Source organism: Schistocerca cancellata, chromosome 7, assembly GCF_023864275.1.
Source record: "Schistocerca cancellata isolate TAMUIC-IGC-003103 chromosome 7, iqSchCanc2.1, whole genome shotgun sequence".
Taxonomy (NCBI): domain Eukaryota; kingdom Metazoa; phylum Arthropoda; class Insecta; order Orthoptera; family Acrididae; genus Schistocerca; species Schistocerca cancellata.
The window spans coordinates 282,745,645-282,766,126 of NC_064632.1; the positions used below are offsets into that span (position 1 = coordinate 282,745,645).

Here is a 20,482-nt window from a genome sequence, read left to right on the forward strand (position 1 = left end):
TGCAGAAAACATCAGGTAGTAAATTATGTGACGTGTTTGTGGGGAGACTGTTTGGCGCAGGAAAATAACAATCAACACACCGGAGTGTGTACATATTAAGATAGCACGTATAAAAAATATCAGCACCTGTACTCGTTACACCATGTGTATTTGAAAGCACTGAATTACCTGAATAAAAACCAACACATTACTTATACTTGATTATTGAAACTTTACTTCGCCATTTCCCCAACTTGTCCCTTACTATTATTTACAGCTCATGTCTCCACACATCCTGCTGACTATTAAAATCGCAGCGTCATGAAGAGAGCGTGTAACAAACGTCAAATTGACGTTAAGTATTATTACATGTTGGGATATGCAGATGATTAACATTTCAGCACAACTGCACAAGCACAATGTACTTAGGAGTAACACCATGTAAATTCAGTATGTAAGGAAAGATTATGCAGCGAGTTTCTCATTCAGGAATCACATTTTAATGTTAAATCGCATTGTGTCTTGTGCAAGAAAGAGAAACATGTACCAACACATGTCATATTTCAAGTGATAGAATTATGGTCTATGGATATTGTGGTTCATTGTTATGCGATATTGTTGTCCCGTTCATCGAGATACCATGACTGCCATTTAAATATGGAATTGATGGGTTCCGGGAGGCAATACCCAACTCCATGCAGGATCTCGAGGGCTCCACGCAACTAGCGCCAGTGAGGACATACATTTTTGCCATTTTAAGCTGATGGCTGTTCACTATCTTTGAAGTCTGTATAACATCCTTTTTCAACAATACAACAGAAGACGGCACGTTGCTCGTGCTGTCCTGACGTACCTCGCTAAAGACGGTGTTCGGCTCTTGCTCTAGCCAGCAGACTAGATCTTTCACCCATTGAGACCATCTGCTTCATGAGTTTGCGAGAGACTGGTAAGTCACCAGTCACCCGCCACTATGATCGATGAACTCTGGCACAGAGTTGCAACTGCACATAAGAAATAACGTAGCCATGTATATCATTCAAGCTGAGTTACACATGACGTTCAGCCTGGCTGGGATCATTACTGCTACTATAACGGCAGCTGTATCCACGAAATTTAACACCCTTCATATCCCGAAATCATTTGCAAATTTAATTACCTTTGCTTGCTACTACACTGTAAAATCACGTTATTAAATTAAACGTCAAATCTCCCAATCTTTCGTTGTGTCTCAATTTTCACTGCCGGCAGTGTATGTTGCAAAAGGAAACCAATACTCTTAATCGTCTGGAGGGTTCTACTCATGATGTCATTCCGTTGTGTAGGCCTTGTCACCCATGCTACAAACTGTAAACGGGACAGGCTGTGAGTTGTGTTACTACCGCAGATACTCGGAATATAGGGTCTGGAAACACCTGCTATACTTTTAGACGCTGTTATCTGTTTTCTCCCAACTCGTAAGCTGCCGCGTATTGTGATAGTTTGATTACAATAATAATATGTTTCGCAACCCTGTAACCCGTGTACTATATTAGATCATTGTTGATATGATTTTGCCGGCCATGGTGGCCGAGCGGTTCTAGGCGCAACAGTCTGGAACCGCGCGCCTCGGGCATGGGTGTGTGTGGTGTCCTTAGGTTAGTTAGGTTTAAGTAGTTGTAAGTTCTGGGGGACTGACGACCACAGCAGTTAAGTCCCATAGTGCTCAGAGCCATTTGAACCATTTGATATGATTTTGAGCAACTACCATTTACACCACCTCATAGGAGCAAGGCTTTGTGAGACAGGAGTTGAAACATAAGCAGACACAATCGCACCTAGTATTAATAACATGCGGACGTAGCCTTCTACGGCCGTTGTCAGTTTCATATTATATAACAGTGCTGCCACGTAGAGGCACTGACGAATATTTCAGCCGTTCTGATTTAACAGGGAAGATTATTTACTACTGAACCTGTGGGACTACAGCTTTTATACAGGGTGATGAGAAACAGTCTGGAAAACTTGTAAGGCTGTCGCAGGGTAAGTTGTGCTGAGAAATAGTAATTAAGAAAAAAATTCGTTACGTTGCACCGTTTCCGAGTTAGTTAGCAGTGAAGATAATCAGTCAGGCCTTATTATAATAATAGCGATCGTTGTTGTCATAGCGTAGATGATTCCACCCGAAACTGCTCGGGTTCGATCCTCACTTGTACCGCTCGCTTGTTAGGCTTTAGAAAACCAAAGGAAGCATGCGTTTGGCGACAACGTCTCTGGCGTGCCGCTTGAATTTGCGCGCGCAAAGGGCCTGATTGGCTAACTTCAATGTTAATTAACTCGGTAAGGGCGCAACGTAGCGAATTCTTTACCTAACCATTATTTCTTGGCACAACCCACCCTACAACTCACATGCTTTTCACACTGTTTCTGAGCACCCTGTGTACGGTGATGATATTTAATTTTGCCAACAGGTGGTATGGGTCTCTTGGAGTTTCTCGGGTTTTCCGCAAAAAACAGCGGACGCATGCAGTGCTTAGAACAGAACGCAGACATCACTGTTCCATTCGCAAGAACTCAAGGCTTTCTATTTTCGTGATGTTTTATTGTGCAGTGTCATTGGGATAGTACAGGCCATATGAAAGTAGGGCGGTCTGGGCTATACAAGCAACTTTTGTTGTGTTTTTAGGGCACGACACCAATGTTGAAGAAGAAGCGTGCCGATGACTGACGTGGATGGTGGTCTTAGACTCTAATGAAGTAGGGGATTTGAAGTGTTTTGGAAGGCGAAACGATAGAAAGACCTGCTGCCGTTCGTTTTAATGTTCATAGAACGACACTGCAAAGGAGATTAATCTAATTATCAGAGGACATCTGTGACACCTCAAATGGGAGTTTTTCAAATCAACATTTGAAGAAAATTACGAGGAAATTCTTGTAGCACACGTGAGGGATATAGATTTCATGTTAATGCCACCAGCCATGGGTTTAAAAAGTTGGCTTACGATTTAGAGGAAAATTTGAAACTACTTCGCAGATTTAACAGAAAAAAGAAATTGGCAGGAAAAGATTACTGTCGAAACTTTACGAAGAACCACCCAGAGCTGTCTTACAGAAAACGTCAGTCCACAGTTTTAATGCGCTCTGTCTGTTTCAATCGACCACAGGTTTAGATTTTTTTAACCAACTGAGTTTTCATTACCTTATATTTTTGATATACGCCGTAAATATTGAAAATAGCGCACCCGAAGGGAATAAAGATGCAAACGCGAAACCTTGCAAAAAACTACAGTGGGAGCAAATATGCAAATGATCCAAGTTTGGTGTTAATGCTCATGCCCACGGACCTGCAGTGCCGCTGCAGTCGGGCAGGGGGCGAATAGTGGACGAGTCACACACGTGACGATCACATTCCGAGTCGAGGAGGATATTAGTAGGGGCAGAATGCTAGATAGACGCGTTAGGCGACATTTCTCGCAGTTAAGGCATATGACAGGGCCCTAATGATCAGTATGAAAACCACAGGCTGGTCGACACGCCTTGTGGCTCGTCAGGTCGATCGTTCGAACTGTTCCGTCAGAGGACGTTAGCAGCAGTGGGCACGAGGTGGCAGCCACGATCAGGAAGACGACGAGGCGAGAGGATCGACGGATTGTGCGGCAAGTGATGAGGGATCAATCGCTGCACGGTACAAGCTGATGTACGGGTGCCACTTTTTGCACAAACCATTTCCAGACTCCACGAGGACGCGAATTTACAATCCAGGGGCCCTTGTCATGTACTACCTTAACATTAAGACTTTGGCGACTCTGTGTACAGTGGTTCCAAGCCAGAACGACGTGGACTGCCGCAGAGAGGCAAAACGTGATGTTTCGTGATGAATATCCATTACTTTTGGGGACTGGTGCTAACCGCATACGGGTATTGAGTGGTGAACGGTACAGTTCCATCTACGCTGTTGCAAGCCACACCGCCTGCACAGCCGGCTTTAGTCGGGTGGGTCATAGCCTATGATGGCCGGCACCCTCTAATTGAAGAACGTGGAATCTTAGCAGGTCAGCGTTATGTTGACGATATTGTTGAACCCCGTGCAGGATTACCTAAACACGGTCTTCTAAGCGCATTTTTTTCCAGCAAGACAATGCTAGTCCTCAAAGAGCTTGGGTCAATAAAGACCTCTTACATGTTCCGACTCTTCCATGGCCGATTTGCTCCCTGGACTTTGCCCCTGCAGACCACGTGTGCGACCAGCTGAAACGCCAAATGCTGCCGTGTCACTCTGTACATGATTTGGAGATGGCTGTTGAAGATTTGTGGGCCAATCTGCTTCAGGACAAGTTCAGATTAATCACATTGATGCCATATCGTGTTGGGGTATATGTTGTAGCAAAAGGTTGTTCAATGAATTATTGATGTTGCACTGTGTTTGTCTACTTGTACTCACTGTATTTGTTTACTTGCCTTGATTTTGGGATCAACTGAATCGCTTACCTGTGTGATTACGTATAAGAAGTTTCATTTCGATCCGATGCTCCCATCATGGTGCTCTGTTTTCAGTGCTCTTGACTGTATAAACAGATTAAATTCTTTATGAACCACAAAAACCTTTTTTATTCAAAAATCTGTGTTTTGCTGTATGGTCCATACTGTTAGAAAACGTTTTGCTGCTGTGTGACATTTTGATTAGAATATTTTTTTCACGATTTATACCAGAGGAACTGTTGAAGTAAAGGTTTTATGCAGTTATACCTTATTTCAAAACAACAACAAAAGTTTTATATCAGTTTTGAGTTGAGTGGCCTACATTAGTCGCGGCTACCCTGTTAGTGGTCTTTCTATTTCATTTACAACTTGTTAACAACGTTATGTAATTCGTCTTGGATTGGCTAGCGACAGTAAAAATATTGTGTTATGGCAGCACTGGAAATATATTGTTCTGAGAAGAAGTGTCACTGTACGTAGAAAAGGATTCACCTAGAAAGAGAAAGAAAGGCAGAAAACTATAACTTCAAAACCTAGGAAAGTGGCACTACAGTTACGGTTTTTAAATGCAAGTATCCAGTCTGATAAAATATTACAATAAATAATAACATAACAGAAAAATTTACACATTTGATTATTTGAGTTCCCTACTTTATTTTGATTGAGAAGGAAATTAGAATAAATTAACCAAGTTTCACCAGATCCACTGGAGTGTTCATACAAAAGGCTGGGGAACTCAGTTCAGAATTCAGAGGACATACTGCCCTCAATAGGACCATGCATCTCAAAGCACTGTGATGTTTAAACTAACTTTTGGCTTCATGACAGATTTATCAAGAAAGAAAATTACATAGTGGTGACTGCGCCTACTATTTACGGGAGTGAATGCTGGACACTCAACAAAGCGAGAAAATCAAAATTTGAAGCAGCGAAAAGGAGAGTTTTAACGCTTGTCGCGCACTCTTTGGGAGATCACACCCGCAACACAGACGTAAGGCAGCAGTTACCGTTCTATAATTTAGAGACCAGGATAGAAGACTGTAAACGTTACTGGACAAATACATCGCACAACTGGACTCTTCCAGACTGACTAAACGAGTTATGTAACACCGATGTCAATGACATAGTGTGGTATAATACTTCATAGCACTCTTTTGGAAGCTAGTCTTTCAGACGGAACATATTGTCAGTTTACTCCCGATGAAGAAGAACAAGACGAGAAAAGTAAGAGAGAAGTAGGGAGAGATATTGGTAGGGGAAAGAAGGAGATAGAGCCATAGAGGAAAGCTAGCCTGCGAAACGAGAAGAGAGAAATTATATTCAACTCTGACGCAGTGGAACACATGTTACCAATGTTACGATAACTGAGAACGTTACTTGACAGAAGCAGCATCATGGCAGAACGCCAACTTGTCTCACGCAGTTGTTTTGCCAATGTGGGGAGAACATTAATCCTCAGGGACATACAGCCCCAGGCTGGTGAACAAGCACAGACATGTACTACACAGTCGTGGTGTCACGTGACAGAATCGTAAATTGGAACAGCAGCCAGAAAATGGGAGAAAATGCTATACTGCAATGTAAGACGCAGTAGGTGTGGTACGAGGAGCCGAGAAATCCACTCCTACACTCAACAACTCATTATACTGTGTGTGTGGCGAAGGATTCCGTTAACTAACTTGATAAGAGTCCCAGAACATTGAAAAATACGGAAGAATTGGTTGTACTTCGGTTTATATGAGAACTCTTTTGTGCATGGATTTCCTTAGTAGCTTCCAACAAATTTGAGTCTAGCATATGCTTTCTCCACGGCCAGATTAAATCTTCGGATAGAGATACATACGTGAAGGTTGTTGCTAGTTTGGTGATTGGTGGCGGTCATAGAGCATTACGGTACGGGATACTTGCGGGTATTAGTTACATTTACTTATACTAAGTGTCACATGCCGATCTTGCCGCAAGACAGGGATCACCTTTAAGAATCTTCGTATTTCGTAACACGTTTCTTATGGTGTCATTTCGCTAGAACTGAAATACGACGTCTGCGAATATCCTCAAAGATCCTCGAGGTCGTTTATGTACTGTATAACGTAGCGTAAACAACAATAACCCTATTATATTACCTTGAGGTACACCAGATACTACTTTTGCTTGTGGCTTCATCAAAATAAACCAATATTAACTGGAACAGCCAATTAAGAACGTTAAAACCTTCGTTAGGGAACGTCTTACAGTCAGTTTCGACCGATCAATAATAATGGAGTGCTTTTATAAACGGAATGATGTACATAGGAAGTGCAGGGAAGCTCAGACGATATAGCTGCATGAAAAATGTGAAGAAATGATTCTAGAAAGGACTGACTTACAACACAAAAAAATATGTCAATACACCTTTCCGTGAAATGAAAAGCGAGGGTGGTAACATGAGTACAGCGGGATTATCATTGTTACATGCAAAGGAGAGAGTCGACAGGGAAGAGATAGGGGATACAGTATTAGAATCAGAAGTGAAAAGAGCTATGTAAGACTTAAAAGCAAATAATGCTGAAGAGATAGATAATATTCCATTGGAATTTCTAAAATCATTGGGGGAAGTGTCAACAAAACGACTATTCCATTTGTGAGACTTACAATATACCATCAGAATTTCTGGAAAACATCTTCCACACAATTCCGAAGATAACAAGAGCCGACAAGTGCGAGAATTACAGTACAGTCAACTTAAGAGCTCATGCGCCCAAGTTGCTGACAGAGATAATATACAGAAGAAAAGAAAACTGAGGGTCTGTCAGATGACAATCACTTTGGCTTTAGGAAAGGTAAAGGTAATAGAGAGGCAGTTTTTGCCTTCGGTAATAGAAGCAAGACTGAAGAAAAATCAAGACGCGTTCATAGGATTTGTCGACCTGCAAAAAGCTTTCGACAATGTAAAATGGTACAAGATGTTAAAATCCTGTGAAAAATAGGGGGTAAGCTACAGAGAAGGACGCGTAACATCCACTGTGCACAAGAACCAAGAGGGGGCGATAACACTGGAAGACAAAGAACGAGGGGTTCAGATAATGGTGTAAGACAGGAATGTAGTCTTTCGATCTTTGTTTAATCTATACATCGGAGAAGCAATGATGGAAATAAATGAAAGTTTCAAGCGTGGGACTCAGATTCAAGGTGAAACGATATCAGTAATAAGATTTGCTGATGTCATTGTTAACCTCAGTGAAAATGAAGAAAAATTGCATGATCTGTTGAATAAAATGAACAGTGTAACGAGTGCAGATTATGGATTGACAGTAAATCGAAGAAAGATGACAGTAATGAGAAGCAGCAGAGACGAGAACAGCGAGAAACTTAACATTAAAGTTGGTGATCACGAAGCAATGAAGGAATTTTGCTATCTAGGCAGCAAATTGACCCATGATGGACAGAGCAAGGAAGGTATACAAAGCAGAATAGCACAGGAAAAAGAGCTTTCTTAGCCATGAGAAGTCTACTAATATCAAACATAGGTCTTAGTCTGAGGAAGAAATTTCTGAGAATCAACATTTGGAGCACAGCAGTGTACGGTAGTGAAATATGGACTACGGGAAAACCTGAACATAAGAGAATTGAAGCATTTGAGATGTGTTGCTACAAAAGAATGTTGAAAATTAGGTCGACTGATTATGTAAGGAATGAGGACGTTCTCCACAGAGCACTAACAAGAAGAAGGGAGAGAATTATAGAACATCTGCTGAAACATCAGTCGCGCATTGCAGCAGTGACAGCAGCAGCTACCACCACCTGACGATGTCGAGCAGTTGCATCGATGAAATATTGTGCGAGTTACACAATACGATCCGGTCGCAAACCCGTGATGCGTATTTAGATCAGGGAATAACTTCCAAGGTACTGGAGGGAGCTGGAGAGGGTAAAAACTGTAGAGGAAGACAGAGATTGGAATACATCAAGCAAGTGATTGAGGACGTAGGTTGCAAATGCTACTCTGAGGTAAATTCATACTCCTCTCGGAACAACATACTACTTCAGATGGAGATTCGCAGGAAGGTATCCAGGATGAAACGAGAGATTCTGATAGCAAAATGGTAGAGAAAACTGTGTAATTGATTGGCGACGCAAATGATAACGGTAAGTAAGTTAAAACAGTACAAAATCTATCTGCACAGCTCGATCACTTTCAGAAAATGTTGCCAGAATGTCGTTGAAGGCATCATTAACCGTCTTTGGGAAAGCAATAAAATTATGCTGCTGAATATTGAGCCTAATACTGGATTTTTACAGGGCACACAGTCAGTTTTTAAAGTGGGTTGTGCACCGTAAGATGGTCATATGATTCAGGAAAGAGTCTGCCAATGAATCTAGGTTACTATTGATCTGATACTAATAAATATAAATTAAAACATATTCACAATAGCTATATTATACGAAGCTGAAATTTCCATCGAAATACAGATTCTCGGGTTACGTGGGAAAAATACTCAGACAGAGTGAGAATTGTAATTTTTCAACGTATCTCGTCATAGACAACTATGAGTTCAACGAGACCCGCCTTCTTTAATGAGAAAAATCCTTAAGTTCTTAGGTGTAACTACCTTGTGTTGAAAATCCCACCGAAAAATGTCCACCAGATTTATAGTCAAGGCAAATGGTGATCACATCTGGAAATATTTGGAGTTCTAATAATTTGCTCATTTATGTTTTTTGGGATGCTGATTAAGACGTTAGTGCCTTGGATTTTCCCGGAGTATATAAAAATAGTTCAAGCAATAAATAATCCGGTTTTACTGTCCTTTTGCTACAGCTTCTTTCACCAGTCATGTGATTGCTTTGATTTCGCCGGACACGAATTTCTCTTCTGCGTCAATCTCTTCAACTCTTGTACCCTACGTCCTCAGTTATTTGTTGGACATGTTCCAGTCTTTGTCTTTCCCTGTAGTTTTTGCACTCTACAGTTCTCTCTAGTACTGTAAAAGTTATTCCCTAATGTCTTAACGTAAGTCCTATCATCCTCTTCTTCCAGGTTGTCAATACTTTTCACATGTACGTCTTTCGACGATTCTGCGGAGATACTGATTTCTTATTTTGCGAGTCTGCTCTGTTTTCAACATAATGCTAAATCACCCCATTCCAAACACTTCGATTGGCTTTATCTGTTTTTGACATAGTCTATGATTCATTTCCATACTCTGCTGTGCTCCAAAAGAGCATTTTCACATCTTTCTTTTTTAAATTAAGGCTATTATGTGATACTAGTTGACTTGTTTCAGGACTCGGGACTGGGGTTTCGGGTTCCGCTGGATAGGTCAGGAGTCCACTACATGCAACAAGCGGCTACACGGGTAGCAGGGGTTGTGTGGCGTGGGCTGGGCGGTTTTTTAGGTTAGATGGCCTCGGGCAAGTGCAGAAAGGGCAACAGCCTCAACGGGTGCGGGGCAAAGTCAGGACATGCGGGGACCAAGCAGCAATCGGTATTGTAATTGTAAACTGTCGAAGCTGCGTTGGTAAAGTACCGGAACTTCAAGCGCTGATAGAAAGCACCGAAGCTGAAATCGTTATAGGTACAGAAAGCTGGCTGAAGCCAGAGATAAATTCTGCCGAAATTTTTACAAAGGCACAGACGGTGTTTAGAAAGGATAGATTGCATGCAACCGGCGGCGGAGTGTTCGTCGCTGTTAGTAGTAGTTTATCCTGTAGTGAAGTAGAAGTGGATAGTTCCTGTGAATTATTATGGGTGGAGGTTACACTCAACAACCGAGCAAGGTTAATAATTGGCTCCTTTTACCGACCCCCCGACTCAGCAGCATTAGTGGCAGAACAACTGAGAGAAAATTTGGAATACATTTCACATAAATTTTCTCAGCATGTTATGGTCTTAGGTGGAGATTTCAATTTACCAGATATAGACTGGGACACTCAGATGTTTAGGACGGGTGGTAGGGACAGAGCATCGATTGACATTATACTGAGTGCACTATCCGAAAATTACCTCGAGCAATTAAACAGAGAACCGACTCGTGGAGATAACATCTTGGACCTACTGATAACAAACAGACCCGAACTTTTCGACTCTGTAAGTGCAGAACAGGGAATCAGTGATCATAAGGCCGTTGCAGCATCCCTGAATATGGAAGTTAATAGGAATATAAAAAAAGGGAGGAAGGTTTATCTGTTTAGCAAGAGTAATAGAAGGCAGATTTCAGACTACCTAACAGATCAAAACGAAAATTTCTGTTCCGACACTGACAATGTTGAGTGTTTATGGAAAAAGTTCAAGGCAATCGTAAAATGCGTTTTAGACAGGTACGTGCCGAGCAAAACTGTGAGGGACGGGAAAAACCCACCGTGGTACAACAACAAAGTTAGGAAACTACTGCGAAAGCAAAGAGAGCTTCACTCCAAGTTTAAACGCAGCCAAAACCTCTCAGACAAACAGAAGCTAAACGATGTCAAAGTTAGCGTAAGGAGGGCTATGCGTGAAGCGTTCAGTGAATTCGAAAGTAAAATACTAGGTACCGACTTGACAGAAAATCCTAGGAAGTTCTGGTCTTACGTTAAATCAGTAAGTGGTTCGAAACATCATGTCCAGACACTCTGGGATGATGATGGCATTGAAACAGAGGATGACAAGCGTAAAGCTGAAATACTAAACACCTTTTTCCAAAGCTGTTTCACAGAGGAAGACCGCACTGCAGTTCCTTCTCTAAATCCTCGCACCAACGAAAAAATGGCTGACATTGAAATAAGTGTCCAAGGAATAGAAAAGCAACTGGAATCACTCAACAGAGGAAAGTCCACTGGACCTGACGGGATACCAATTCGATTCTACACAGAGTACGCGAAAGAACTTGCCCCCCTTCTAACAGCCGTGTACCGCAAGTCTCTAGAGGAACAGAAGGTTCCAAATGATTGGAAAAGAGCACAGGTAGTCCCAGTCTTCAAGAAGGGTCGTCGAGCAGATGCGCAAAACTATAGACCTATCTCTCTGACGTCGATCTGTTGTAGAATTTTAGTACATGTCTTTTGCTCGAGTATCATGTCGTTTTTGGAAACTCAGAATCTACTATGTAGGAATCAACATGGATTCCGGAAACAGCGATCGTGTGAAACCCAACTCGCATTATTTGTTCATGAAACCCAGAAAATATTAGATACAGGCTCCCAGGTAGATGCCATTTTCCTTGACTTCCGGAAGGCGTTCGATACAGTTCCGCACTGTCGTCTGATAAACAAAGTAAGAGCCTACGGAATATCAGACCAGCTGTGTGGCTGGATTGAAGAGTTTTTAGCAAACAGAACACAGCATGTTGTTCTCAATGGAGAGACATCTACAGACGTTAAAGTAACCTCTGGCGTGCCACAGGGGAGTGTTATGGGACCATTGCTTTTCACAATATATATAAATGACCTAGTAGATAGTGTCGGAAGTTCCATGCGGCTTTTCGCGGATGATGCTGTAGTATACAGAGAAGTTGCAGCATTAGAAAATCGTAGCGAAATGCAGGAAGATCTGCAGCGGATAGGCACTTGGTGCAGGGAGTGGCAACTGACCCTTAACATAGACAAATGTAATGTATTGCGAATACATAGAAAGAAGGATCCTTTATTGTATGATTATATGATAGCGGAACAAACACTGGTAGCAGTTACTTCTGTAAAATATCTGGGAGTATGCGTGCGGAACGATTTGAAGTGGAATGATCATATAAAATTAATTGTTGGTAAGGCGGGTACCAGGTTGAGATTCATTGGGAGAGTCCTTAGAAAATGTAGTCCATCAACAAAGGAGGTGGCTTACAAAACACTCGTTCGACCTATACTTGAGTATTGCTCATCAGTGTGGGATCCGTACCAGATCGGGTTGACGGAGGAGATAGAGAAGATCCAAAGAAGAGCGGCGCGTTTCGTCACAGGGTTATTTGGTAACCGTGATAGCGTTACGGAGATGTTTAACAAACTCAAGTGGCAGACTCTGCAAGAGAGGCGCTCTGCATCGCGGTGTAGCTTGCTCGCCAGGTTTCGAGAGGGTGCGTTTCTGGATGAGGTATCGAATATATTGCTTCCCCCTACTTATACCTCCCGAGGAGATCACGAGTGTAAAATTAGAGAGATTAGAGCGCGCACAGAGGCTTTCAGACAGTCGTTCTTCCCGCGAACCATACGCGACTGGAACAGGAAAGGGAGATAATGACAGTGGCACGTAAAGTGCCCTCCGCCACACACCGTTGGGTGGCTTGCGGAGTATAAATGTAGATGTAGATGTAGACTGCCCTCATTACTTGTGCTGGTTTTTGAGTCCTCGTTGGTTGACCATCAAATACTATTTTGCTTCAAAGACAGTAAAATTCCTCCATGTACTTCCTGGTCCACAATTTTGACAAGTTTATCATTAATTTCACGTCTGCTACTCCTCATCACTTTCGCCTTTCTTGAGTGCTTATTAAACCATTCATTCCATTTAACATTCATGATGATATGAACTTCAATCAAACAGTAAACAGCTGTTATGTGATGATTTATTCACGATCGGTTTCTCTGCGTTAAGGCAGCATCTACAGATGGTTAGTGTGTCACATAAATTAGTACACGGAGAGGTCCCCAGCGGTCTCAGTCACAGAATCTAACCCAATGAAGAGGGAAAGTCGTCAACAAGTAATACCCACCAGAGGATTAGTGCAGACATGAGGCACCTGTAGTTGGTTGCCCCGAGTGTAAGGCACTGGAGGGGATCGTCATACGAGCGGAGGCGATAGTGTGTGATGGAAGACCACAACACGTGATAGTCGCGGCGGCATTTTAACATTTGAAACACCCAGAAGGGAAGGCGGAAAGTAAATGAAACTTCACGGGTTGTGAGGGTATGTGATATTATTGCTGTGATTAAAAAATCGAGTCAAATTTACAAGTAACCGACTTACCAGTATGACGTTGAAGACCATTCCTGATAAACTGACAACTGGTCCTGGCGCGGAATTGATGTCCGAGTTGTTCCCACACACGATCTATCGGTGAGAGATCTGAGGGTGTTACTGATCAGAGGAGTAGCTCAGCATCACGCAGACAGTTCGTAGAAACATGCGATATGTGTGGACGAGCAATGTTATGTTGAAAAATGACTTGACAATACTGTCGTGTGAGAGGTAACACACTAGTCAACAGGATGTCCGTGACATACCGTTGTGCTGCCTGAGTTCCCTGAATCGCTACCAGGTGTGACCTGGTCGTAACCGATGGATCTCGACACCATGGTACCAGGAGTAAAACATCGCTGTGCCTCTCCATAACAACTGAAGAATGGGGTCCCTCCCCAGGTCACCACAACACCTGCCGACGATGGTCATTCGGTGCAGTGCAGAACTGCGATTAATCGATGAACGCAGTGTGTCTTCATTCATTAGCAGTCAGTGCTTTCCATACTGGTCACCAGTCGTCATGTTAACTGGCCCTTACGCATGGGACGGTAATACCCGAGTGTGGCTAGTCCCCGACCAATGGTTCGGGCTAACGTGTGTCACCAAATTCCGTCCCGCGCAAATTTCGGACCTCAGATCGATGGTAAAGATTGGCAGTCTGGCAACACTGTAATCAAATGTACGGTAATTACCTCTGTCAGAATACCACATTCATTGCTCCGCAGTTGGTGCACTGGGTAGTGTTTTGGGTTAGTATACAGGAGGTCGACAGTTCGTTTTCATCGGTCAGCTTTTAAAGAAACCTTTCGCACCTCGTAAACGCGTATTATGTCGCACCACTGCATCTAGTAGATTCCAAACCTTTCTTGTGTGTACCCTCCCCAAGTGGTCCCATCGACTAATACCAACTAATATTATTGTCACGTTCAGGTCCATTAGATTTCGTTAGGGCCTTGCGTCACCAGTAGGGCTAGCAACATGCCTTGCAAATAATTTCACTGAGACCGCTGGGTGAGGGTACACAGAAAACAGGTTTTAAATCTAGTAGATGCAGTGGCGCGAAACAAATCGAGTCCAAGACGCGCAAAAAGCTTCTTTAAAAGCTGACCAATGAAAACGATTGTTTTTCCATTTCTGTGTTCGTAGTACATAACTGCAAATTTTTTGCAGAAGATCCAGTGTAATCACTACATGATCATTAAGACGCCAGACACCGTACCACGCAGACAACTTTTAGCAAATGAAAACAAATAAGCCTTGACCAAGACCGAACCCTCGACGTCCTGCGTGCTAACTCAAAACGCAATCCACTGCACCAACTGCACAGCACTGCTGTGTGTGCTGACAGATTTAGTTACCATGCCTGTGATTACAGTGTTGCCAAATTGCCAGTTTTAACATCTACGAATTTTTCTTCGACCCCCTCCCCCTCTCTCTTCCTATGTATATAAAATGGTTCAAATGGCTCTGAGCAGTATGGGACTTAACATCTGAGGTCATCAGTCCCCTAGAACTTAGAACTAATTAAGCCTAACTAACCTAAGGACATCACACACAACCATGCCCGAGGCAGGACTCGAACCTGGGACGGTAGCGGTCGCGTGGTTCCATACTAAGCGCCTAGAACCATTCGGCCACAGCGGCCGGAGATATATACGTGTGTGTGTATGTGTGTGTTTGCATGTATGTTTTGGTGTTTGCATGTATGTTTTGCTGTATGTTAAAAACCGCACAGTAATTTTCAAATTTCGTTACCAGGCCAAATAGTTTGAGGTACATTTCCCGCAGGTGTTGCCCGAGGAGTCCCCAGTGTGCGACTCTAGATGGCGGCCTGAAGACCGTCGCCGCTATGGGCTTAGCGGCGAACCTTCTGCTGCAGCTGCTGGTGTCTGCCGCGCTCTCCCTTGGAGGTAGGCTACATACATTACGTACGTCAAATTAGTACACTGACAACGCCTAGAAGTTAAACCCGGAGTTTCCTAAGAGCAGGAATTTTGCGCCGAGTAGTACGTAAAGCGCGTGTCGAAGTGCGACGTCCGCTGTATAGTGGCAAAACAGTGAATGTAATTTTCGGTAGAGCACAATGCGTAGTTCGCCGCCGCTTTACTTCAGGCATGATAGTACAACTGGTTCTGTAGAGAATAACGTACTGTACGCTGCGTACTAGTGAAGCAATTGCTGCAAGTCAGGTAAAGTTCGCGTGCAGTATTACTACGACGTGTACTAAAAAGCTACGATTGCGTTTCAGTCCCGAGGAAGATGAAGTGTTAACTGACGCAGTAAAAAAAAGATAAGATAAAGCTGACTGTTCTTCTGCATTTCGAATAAGTCTGGAAAATAAATCTTCTTCTTCATTATGTGTTTCCTCTTATTCATTACATGTTTAGCTATCATCAAACCCAGGAGTTTCATTTTCTCTCATGGCATCCATCAACGGTACACAGTACGTCAACACTTTGTTCGAACATACTTCCCACACAGCACGTGCAGACAGAACAGTTACTGCTCTTGCAACTTGATTTTCTGTAAAAACACAAACGCGCAACGTATTTAAGGTTTATGTCACGTGCGGCGCTAATGTCCTATTCTGTTTACGCGCCCCAAACTTCCTGCTCCTAGGTTCAAAATGGTTCAAATGGCTCTGAGCACTATGGGACTCAACTTCTGAGGTCATTAGTCCCCTAGAACTTAGAACTAGTTAAACCTAACTAACCTAAGGACATCACAAACATCCATGCCCGAGGCAGGATTCGAACCTGCGACCGTAGAGGTCCCTGCTCCTAGGTAAACCCGGTTGCAGAGCACTGATACATATAGAGTGTGCACGCCGCTGTCTTTACTGTGTCAAGGTTTGAAGCCAACATATGAGACGTGATGGAGGGCTAAAAGCCCAGTTTCTGTCATTATGCAGTATGTGAAGTGAAGTCGACATTTATAGGTGAAATAAAGAATTGATTTTATCAACTGAATGACATGTTGTGTTAGTACTGTAGCAGTACGGTAAACTTAATTTCTGCGAAATTCCAAATATTAATGCGACGGTTAGATTGTTTTGACAGTCCTCTTTTTCTTTTATATGCGCCTCACTTAATAGTTCTTGAGTGAAGTCATATATTTGTTGCACTGCGAGTCATTTAATTCACCGCTTCCACAGGAGTAGAAGACAAAGTAGCAGTTTGGGAGGAAGCATCTAGTTTTCTGACAATTTCGGTGAAGTGTTTTATTATACTTCTGTGACAAACACCATCCGTTTCTATCCATAATGGACGAAGATTGCACAAAATAATATGACTTTTACTTAATCCAATACACATATTGAAACAATATCAGGATGCATAGCATACGGGGCCAATTTTTTCCCAAGGCCCGATCGATCGCGAAATGGAAGCCACATCAAAAATCAAAAGTGGTTTATTTGCAACATTTAGCTGCATCTTCCAGCTACCTCTCCACATAGTCGCCACTCCGACAGACATTTATTATAACATGGTACCAACTTTCTAATACCTCGACAGAGAAGGCAACCGCCTGTGTTTTCCACCAATTATTTACGAAACTTTGTAGCTTATTGTCGGATCCAAAGCCTGTCCTCTTAGTCAGCAGGTCACGTGAGCAAAACGTCGAGTGCTTATTAATGACTGACGACTGTTATAGATAGCTACTGTGGCGATATTTGACTGCTTGAGCCACGTCTGTTCTCCACCTATCATTACATGCAGGTACACTGACACCGCCGCCTTTACATTCCCTTATTAGGTTGGTGTAGATATTCAGCCTTGCAACTCTTAATTTACTTCAGGGTCAAGCTACGGTGTGTCATGTTCTTCCTCGGCATCGAACTTCTTTCTTCCGTGCAGATTTGCGTAAGTGAAGTGGCTATAAAACAAAACACTGCTTCTCTACTTAAATAAAGTGTATATTGGTTCAAATGAACTCTGTACATTATCACAGACTTTCACAAAATGTTACGTGGAAATCAACTAACATTACAGTCTTAAGGACTTCTCGTTAACGTTCTGTGAATAGTATATAACAATAATCGTTTATATACATCTTATTCGTGTTCGTTGGTGCCGGAGATCTTTCATGGCACCAGAGCTCTTTCATTACTCCTTCGTCCATTGAGAATAAAAATGTTCTCCAGCAAATGGACTCCTCACTGATAGACTCCGCATCAGTTGAGTAACAGTTAGCCGCAGTACGTGGCCCGATGTTTACCAACTAACTTCGATCACGCACATCTTTAGTCTGAGCTCGATATTTGACGTACGTTATACATGCGCTCCCAGCAATGGCATGGATCACTACAAGATGAAAACCAGAGGGAGCCAGGTTCAGTCTGTATGACGAATAATCAAACACTCCCCATCGAAAACACTCCAGGAGCGTCTTTGTTGAAGAAGCTGAGTGTGTGTCTAGAAGAAGGACAATGCTTGATGGGAAAATTGCTGTTCGCTTTTTCCTAACTGCCCTTTACAGACGATTTTCTCGAATCGATTGATCCATGCGCCGAACAAGATCATTGGTTGGTTGATACTCGTTGCCTTCTGTGACTGCCTGCATGTGGAAAGTCTGTACGTCCTGCTTCAAACTCCGTGCAGCACTGCCGCACTTTTCTGGCGTGCATGACACTTGGGTTATGTGGGCTGCATGAAATCGGGTGGAGCCCCTCAGCATGAAGAAATCGAATGACAGCACACATTTCACACTTGGTGGCAGATACTATTGTTCTAGACGTCTTTATGCGCTCAGTGTGCACCCAGAAATGAAAACTGCGACATGAAGCGATTGATGGGCATACAAGAGAAACTGTGCAGCATATTTACGCAAAGTTTATCGGATTTTGACTGTGGTTTCAATTTCGCGACCAATCAGACTCTGAAAAAGATAGCCGTCGTATTATTAAACGTCGATTTCAGAAAAAAACTCTTGTTGATAGCGGCGGAAAAACTATGTTCAGAACTGGGTGCGCAACTGCAGTTGGTGTAAGTTTCTCGAACGATTGTTATGCGCTAAATTGAAAATATAAAAGAAGATATGCAGGTGACACTGAAAGTAAAAGGCAGCGTTGCATTTTCTTTGCCCTTAAACAAAGCGCTGGAATTCCTATACACATCACAGCTAGCAACGTTTATTAGGATTGAAACTATGAACGTTCGGGACGAGATGTTAAATTTCATCCCATTGAAGGATACACCAACAGGGTAAGATAATTTTGATACCCTTGAGGCAGTTGTGAGGAAGTTTGTCCTGCATGGGATATTATTCTGTGCCAACAGACAGTACTCTACATATGACTCACATAATCAGTTGGTTATCGTAGCGCTTAAAAAAACAAAATGAAAAATTGACGCATTTTTCATTCCTAAACATTTAATGATTGTGTCTTTTAGCCTGAAGTCGTTAAATTACAACCTCCATCGGCTATAGAGTGAGCTTAGAACGTGCCCCGTACAGCGTATTAGAAGAGATACCTGCCGCTACATGGCATGTCTTCTGGCGGTGAACGCTTGTCAGGGCAAGAGCCAAGTCTCGCTGCTCTAGGAAGCACTAGCGTGAGCGACACTGCATCAGATGGATCGCCACCTGCTGAGACGGTACCCTATCGGAAAGTCAGCTTACTAGTACGTCTTTTCCGAAACAGTAGTTCCCGGTCAACGGTTTTTTACTCATCTCTCTACAGTGTCAACAGAGGAACTACAGCCTGTCGACTGTTCCTTAGAGTGAGGAGATGGATCGCTACTGTATATCTCTTTCCATTCAGTTGCCATCCAGTACCGTAAAAAGAGTAACTTTCTGCGCATCTGGCCTTCACACCGGCTGGCTTATGCAAAATTTACTGTTGCTCTTCTGACCGTAGCAGGTGAACTAAGAAATGGTAGTTGTGCGTGACTCAAGTTGTGGTCGGCACATACTTGATGCAGTAACCCATGAAAGAAAAGCCTAGCACGTGTTGAAAAAAGTCGTGGCATAGATTCAGACTGGCGTCAATGTATCGCAGAGGAATGGATATTTTTTTTAACGATTTCAAATTCATTTTTGACGGCTACTGGACAAGTATCACTAGCGTTCCACCCACGAAATCTCAGAGAAAAACAACGGTCAAAATTTTGTTTACTCAATGAAGATGTAGGAGCGGCCCTTCATCTTCCCTTGCAACAATTGGAGTACATCAGTTGAGCAGCTGATGATTGGGAAAGGGCGAGTTAGTCCGCCGGGTCACAGTTTGTATGTGTCCTGGCGTGTGAAAACATGAACGAGTGTAACGACTAACATGTGCGATTTTACATACAACGCCCATGATTTCTATGTAGAATGCAAGCCCTTTGCGACTGATGTGTAATGTGGTGTATGCAAGCTGATTGCCTGTTACTGATCGTAGCAACGCCCAACTGGTTATGTCACGGTAGTATCGCTGCAGACTGGATGAAACTGGTACTGTCGCCATTTCTTTTTCTTTTGATAGCAGCAGCTTGACTGAGGACAACACTGTATCTTCATGTGCGGAAAGGGTTTGAAGAATACAGCGCTTGTGGGGCGGCGGGTAAATAATCAAACGGTCGATACTTTTGCTATGAATTACCTCGGAGAAAACGGTCTATTAACACACAGTCAACATAGATTTAGAAAACTACATTCTTGTGAAACACAACTAGCTCTTTATTCGCATGAAGTGTTGAGTGCTATTGACAACGGATTGATACCGTATTTCTGGATTTCCGGAAGGCTCTTGACACTGCACCACACAAGCAGCTTGTAGTGAAATTGCGTGCTTATGGAATATCGTCTCAGTTACGTGACTGGATTTGTGAATCCCTGTCAGAGAGGTCACAGATCGTAGTAATTGACGGAAATTCATCGAGTAAAACGAAAGTGATTTCTGGCGTTTCCCAAGATAGTGTTATGGGCCCTTTGCTATTCCTTATCTATATAAACAATTTGGGAGACAATCTGAGCAGTCATCTTAGGTTGTTTGCAGATGATGTTGTCGTTTATCGACTAATAAAGTCATCATAAAATCAAAACAAATGGTAAAACGATTTAGAAAATATATCTGAATGGTACGAAAATTGGCAGTTGACCCTCAGTAACGAAAAGTGCGAGGTCATCCACATGAGTGCTGAAAGGAATTCGTTAAATTT

The 20,482-nt window shown here is 42.7% G+C and overlaps 1 protein-coding gene across 1 annotated transcript in view; it reads left to right on the plus strand.

Annotated features, from left to right (window-relative positions):
- Nucleotides 1–20,482, plus strand: part of LOC126092734 (cell adhesion molecule 2-like) — a 275,363-nt gene that overhangs the window by 48,472 nt on the left and 206,409 nt on the right. The window contains exon 2 of the mRNA XM_049908460.1: nt 15,129–15,250. Within this exon, the coding sequence (XP_049764417.1) occupies nt 15,190–15,250 (61 nt within the window). The 5' untranslated portion in view covers nt 15,129–15,189. The remainder of the gene's footprint in view (nt 1–15,128; nt 15,251–20,482) is intronic.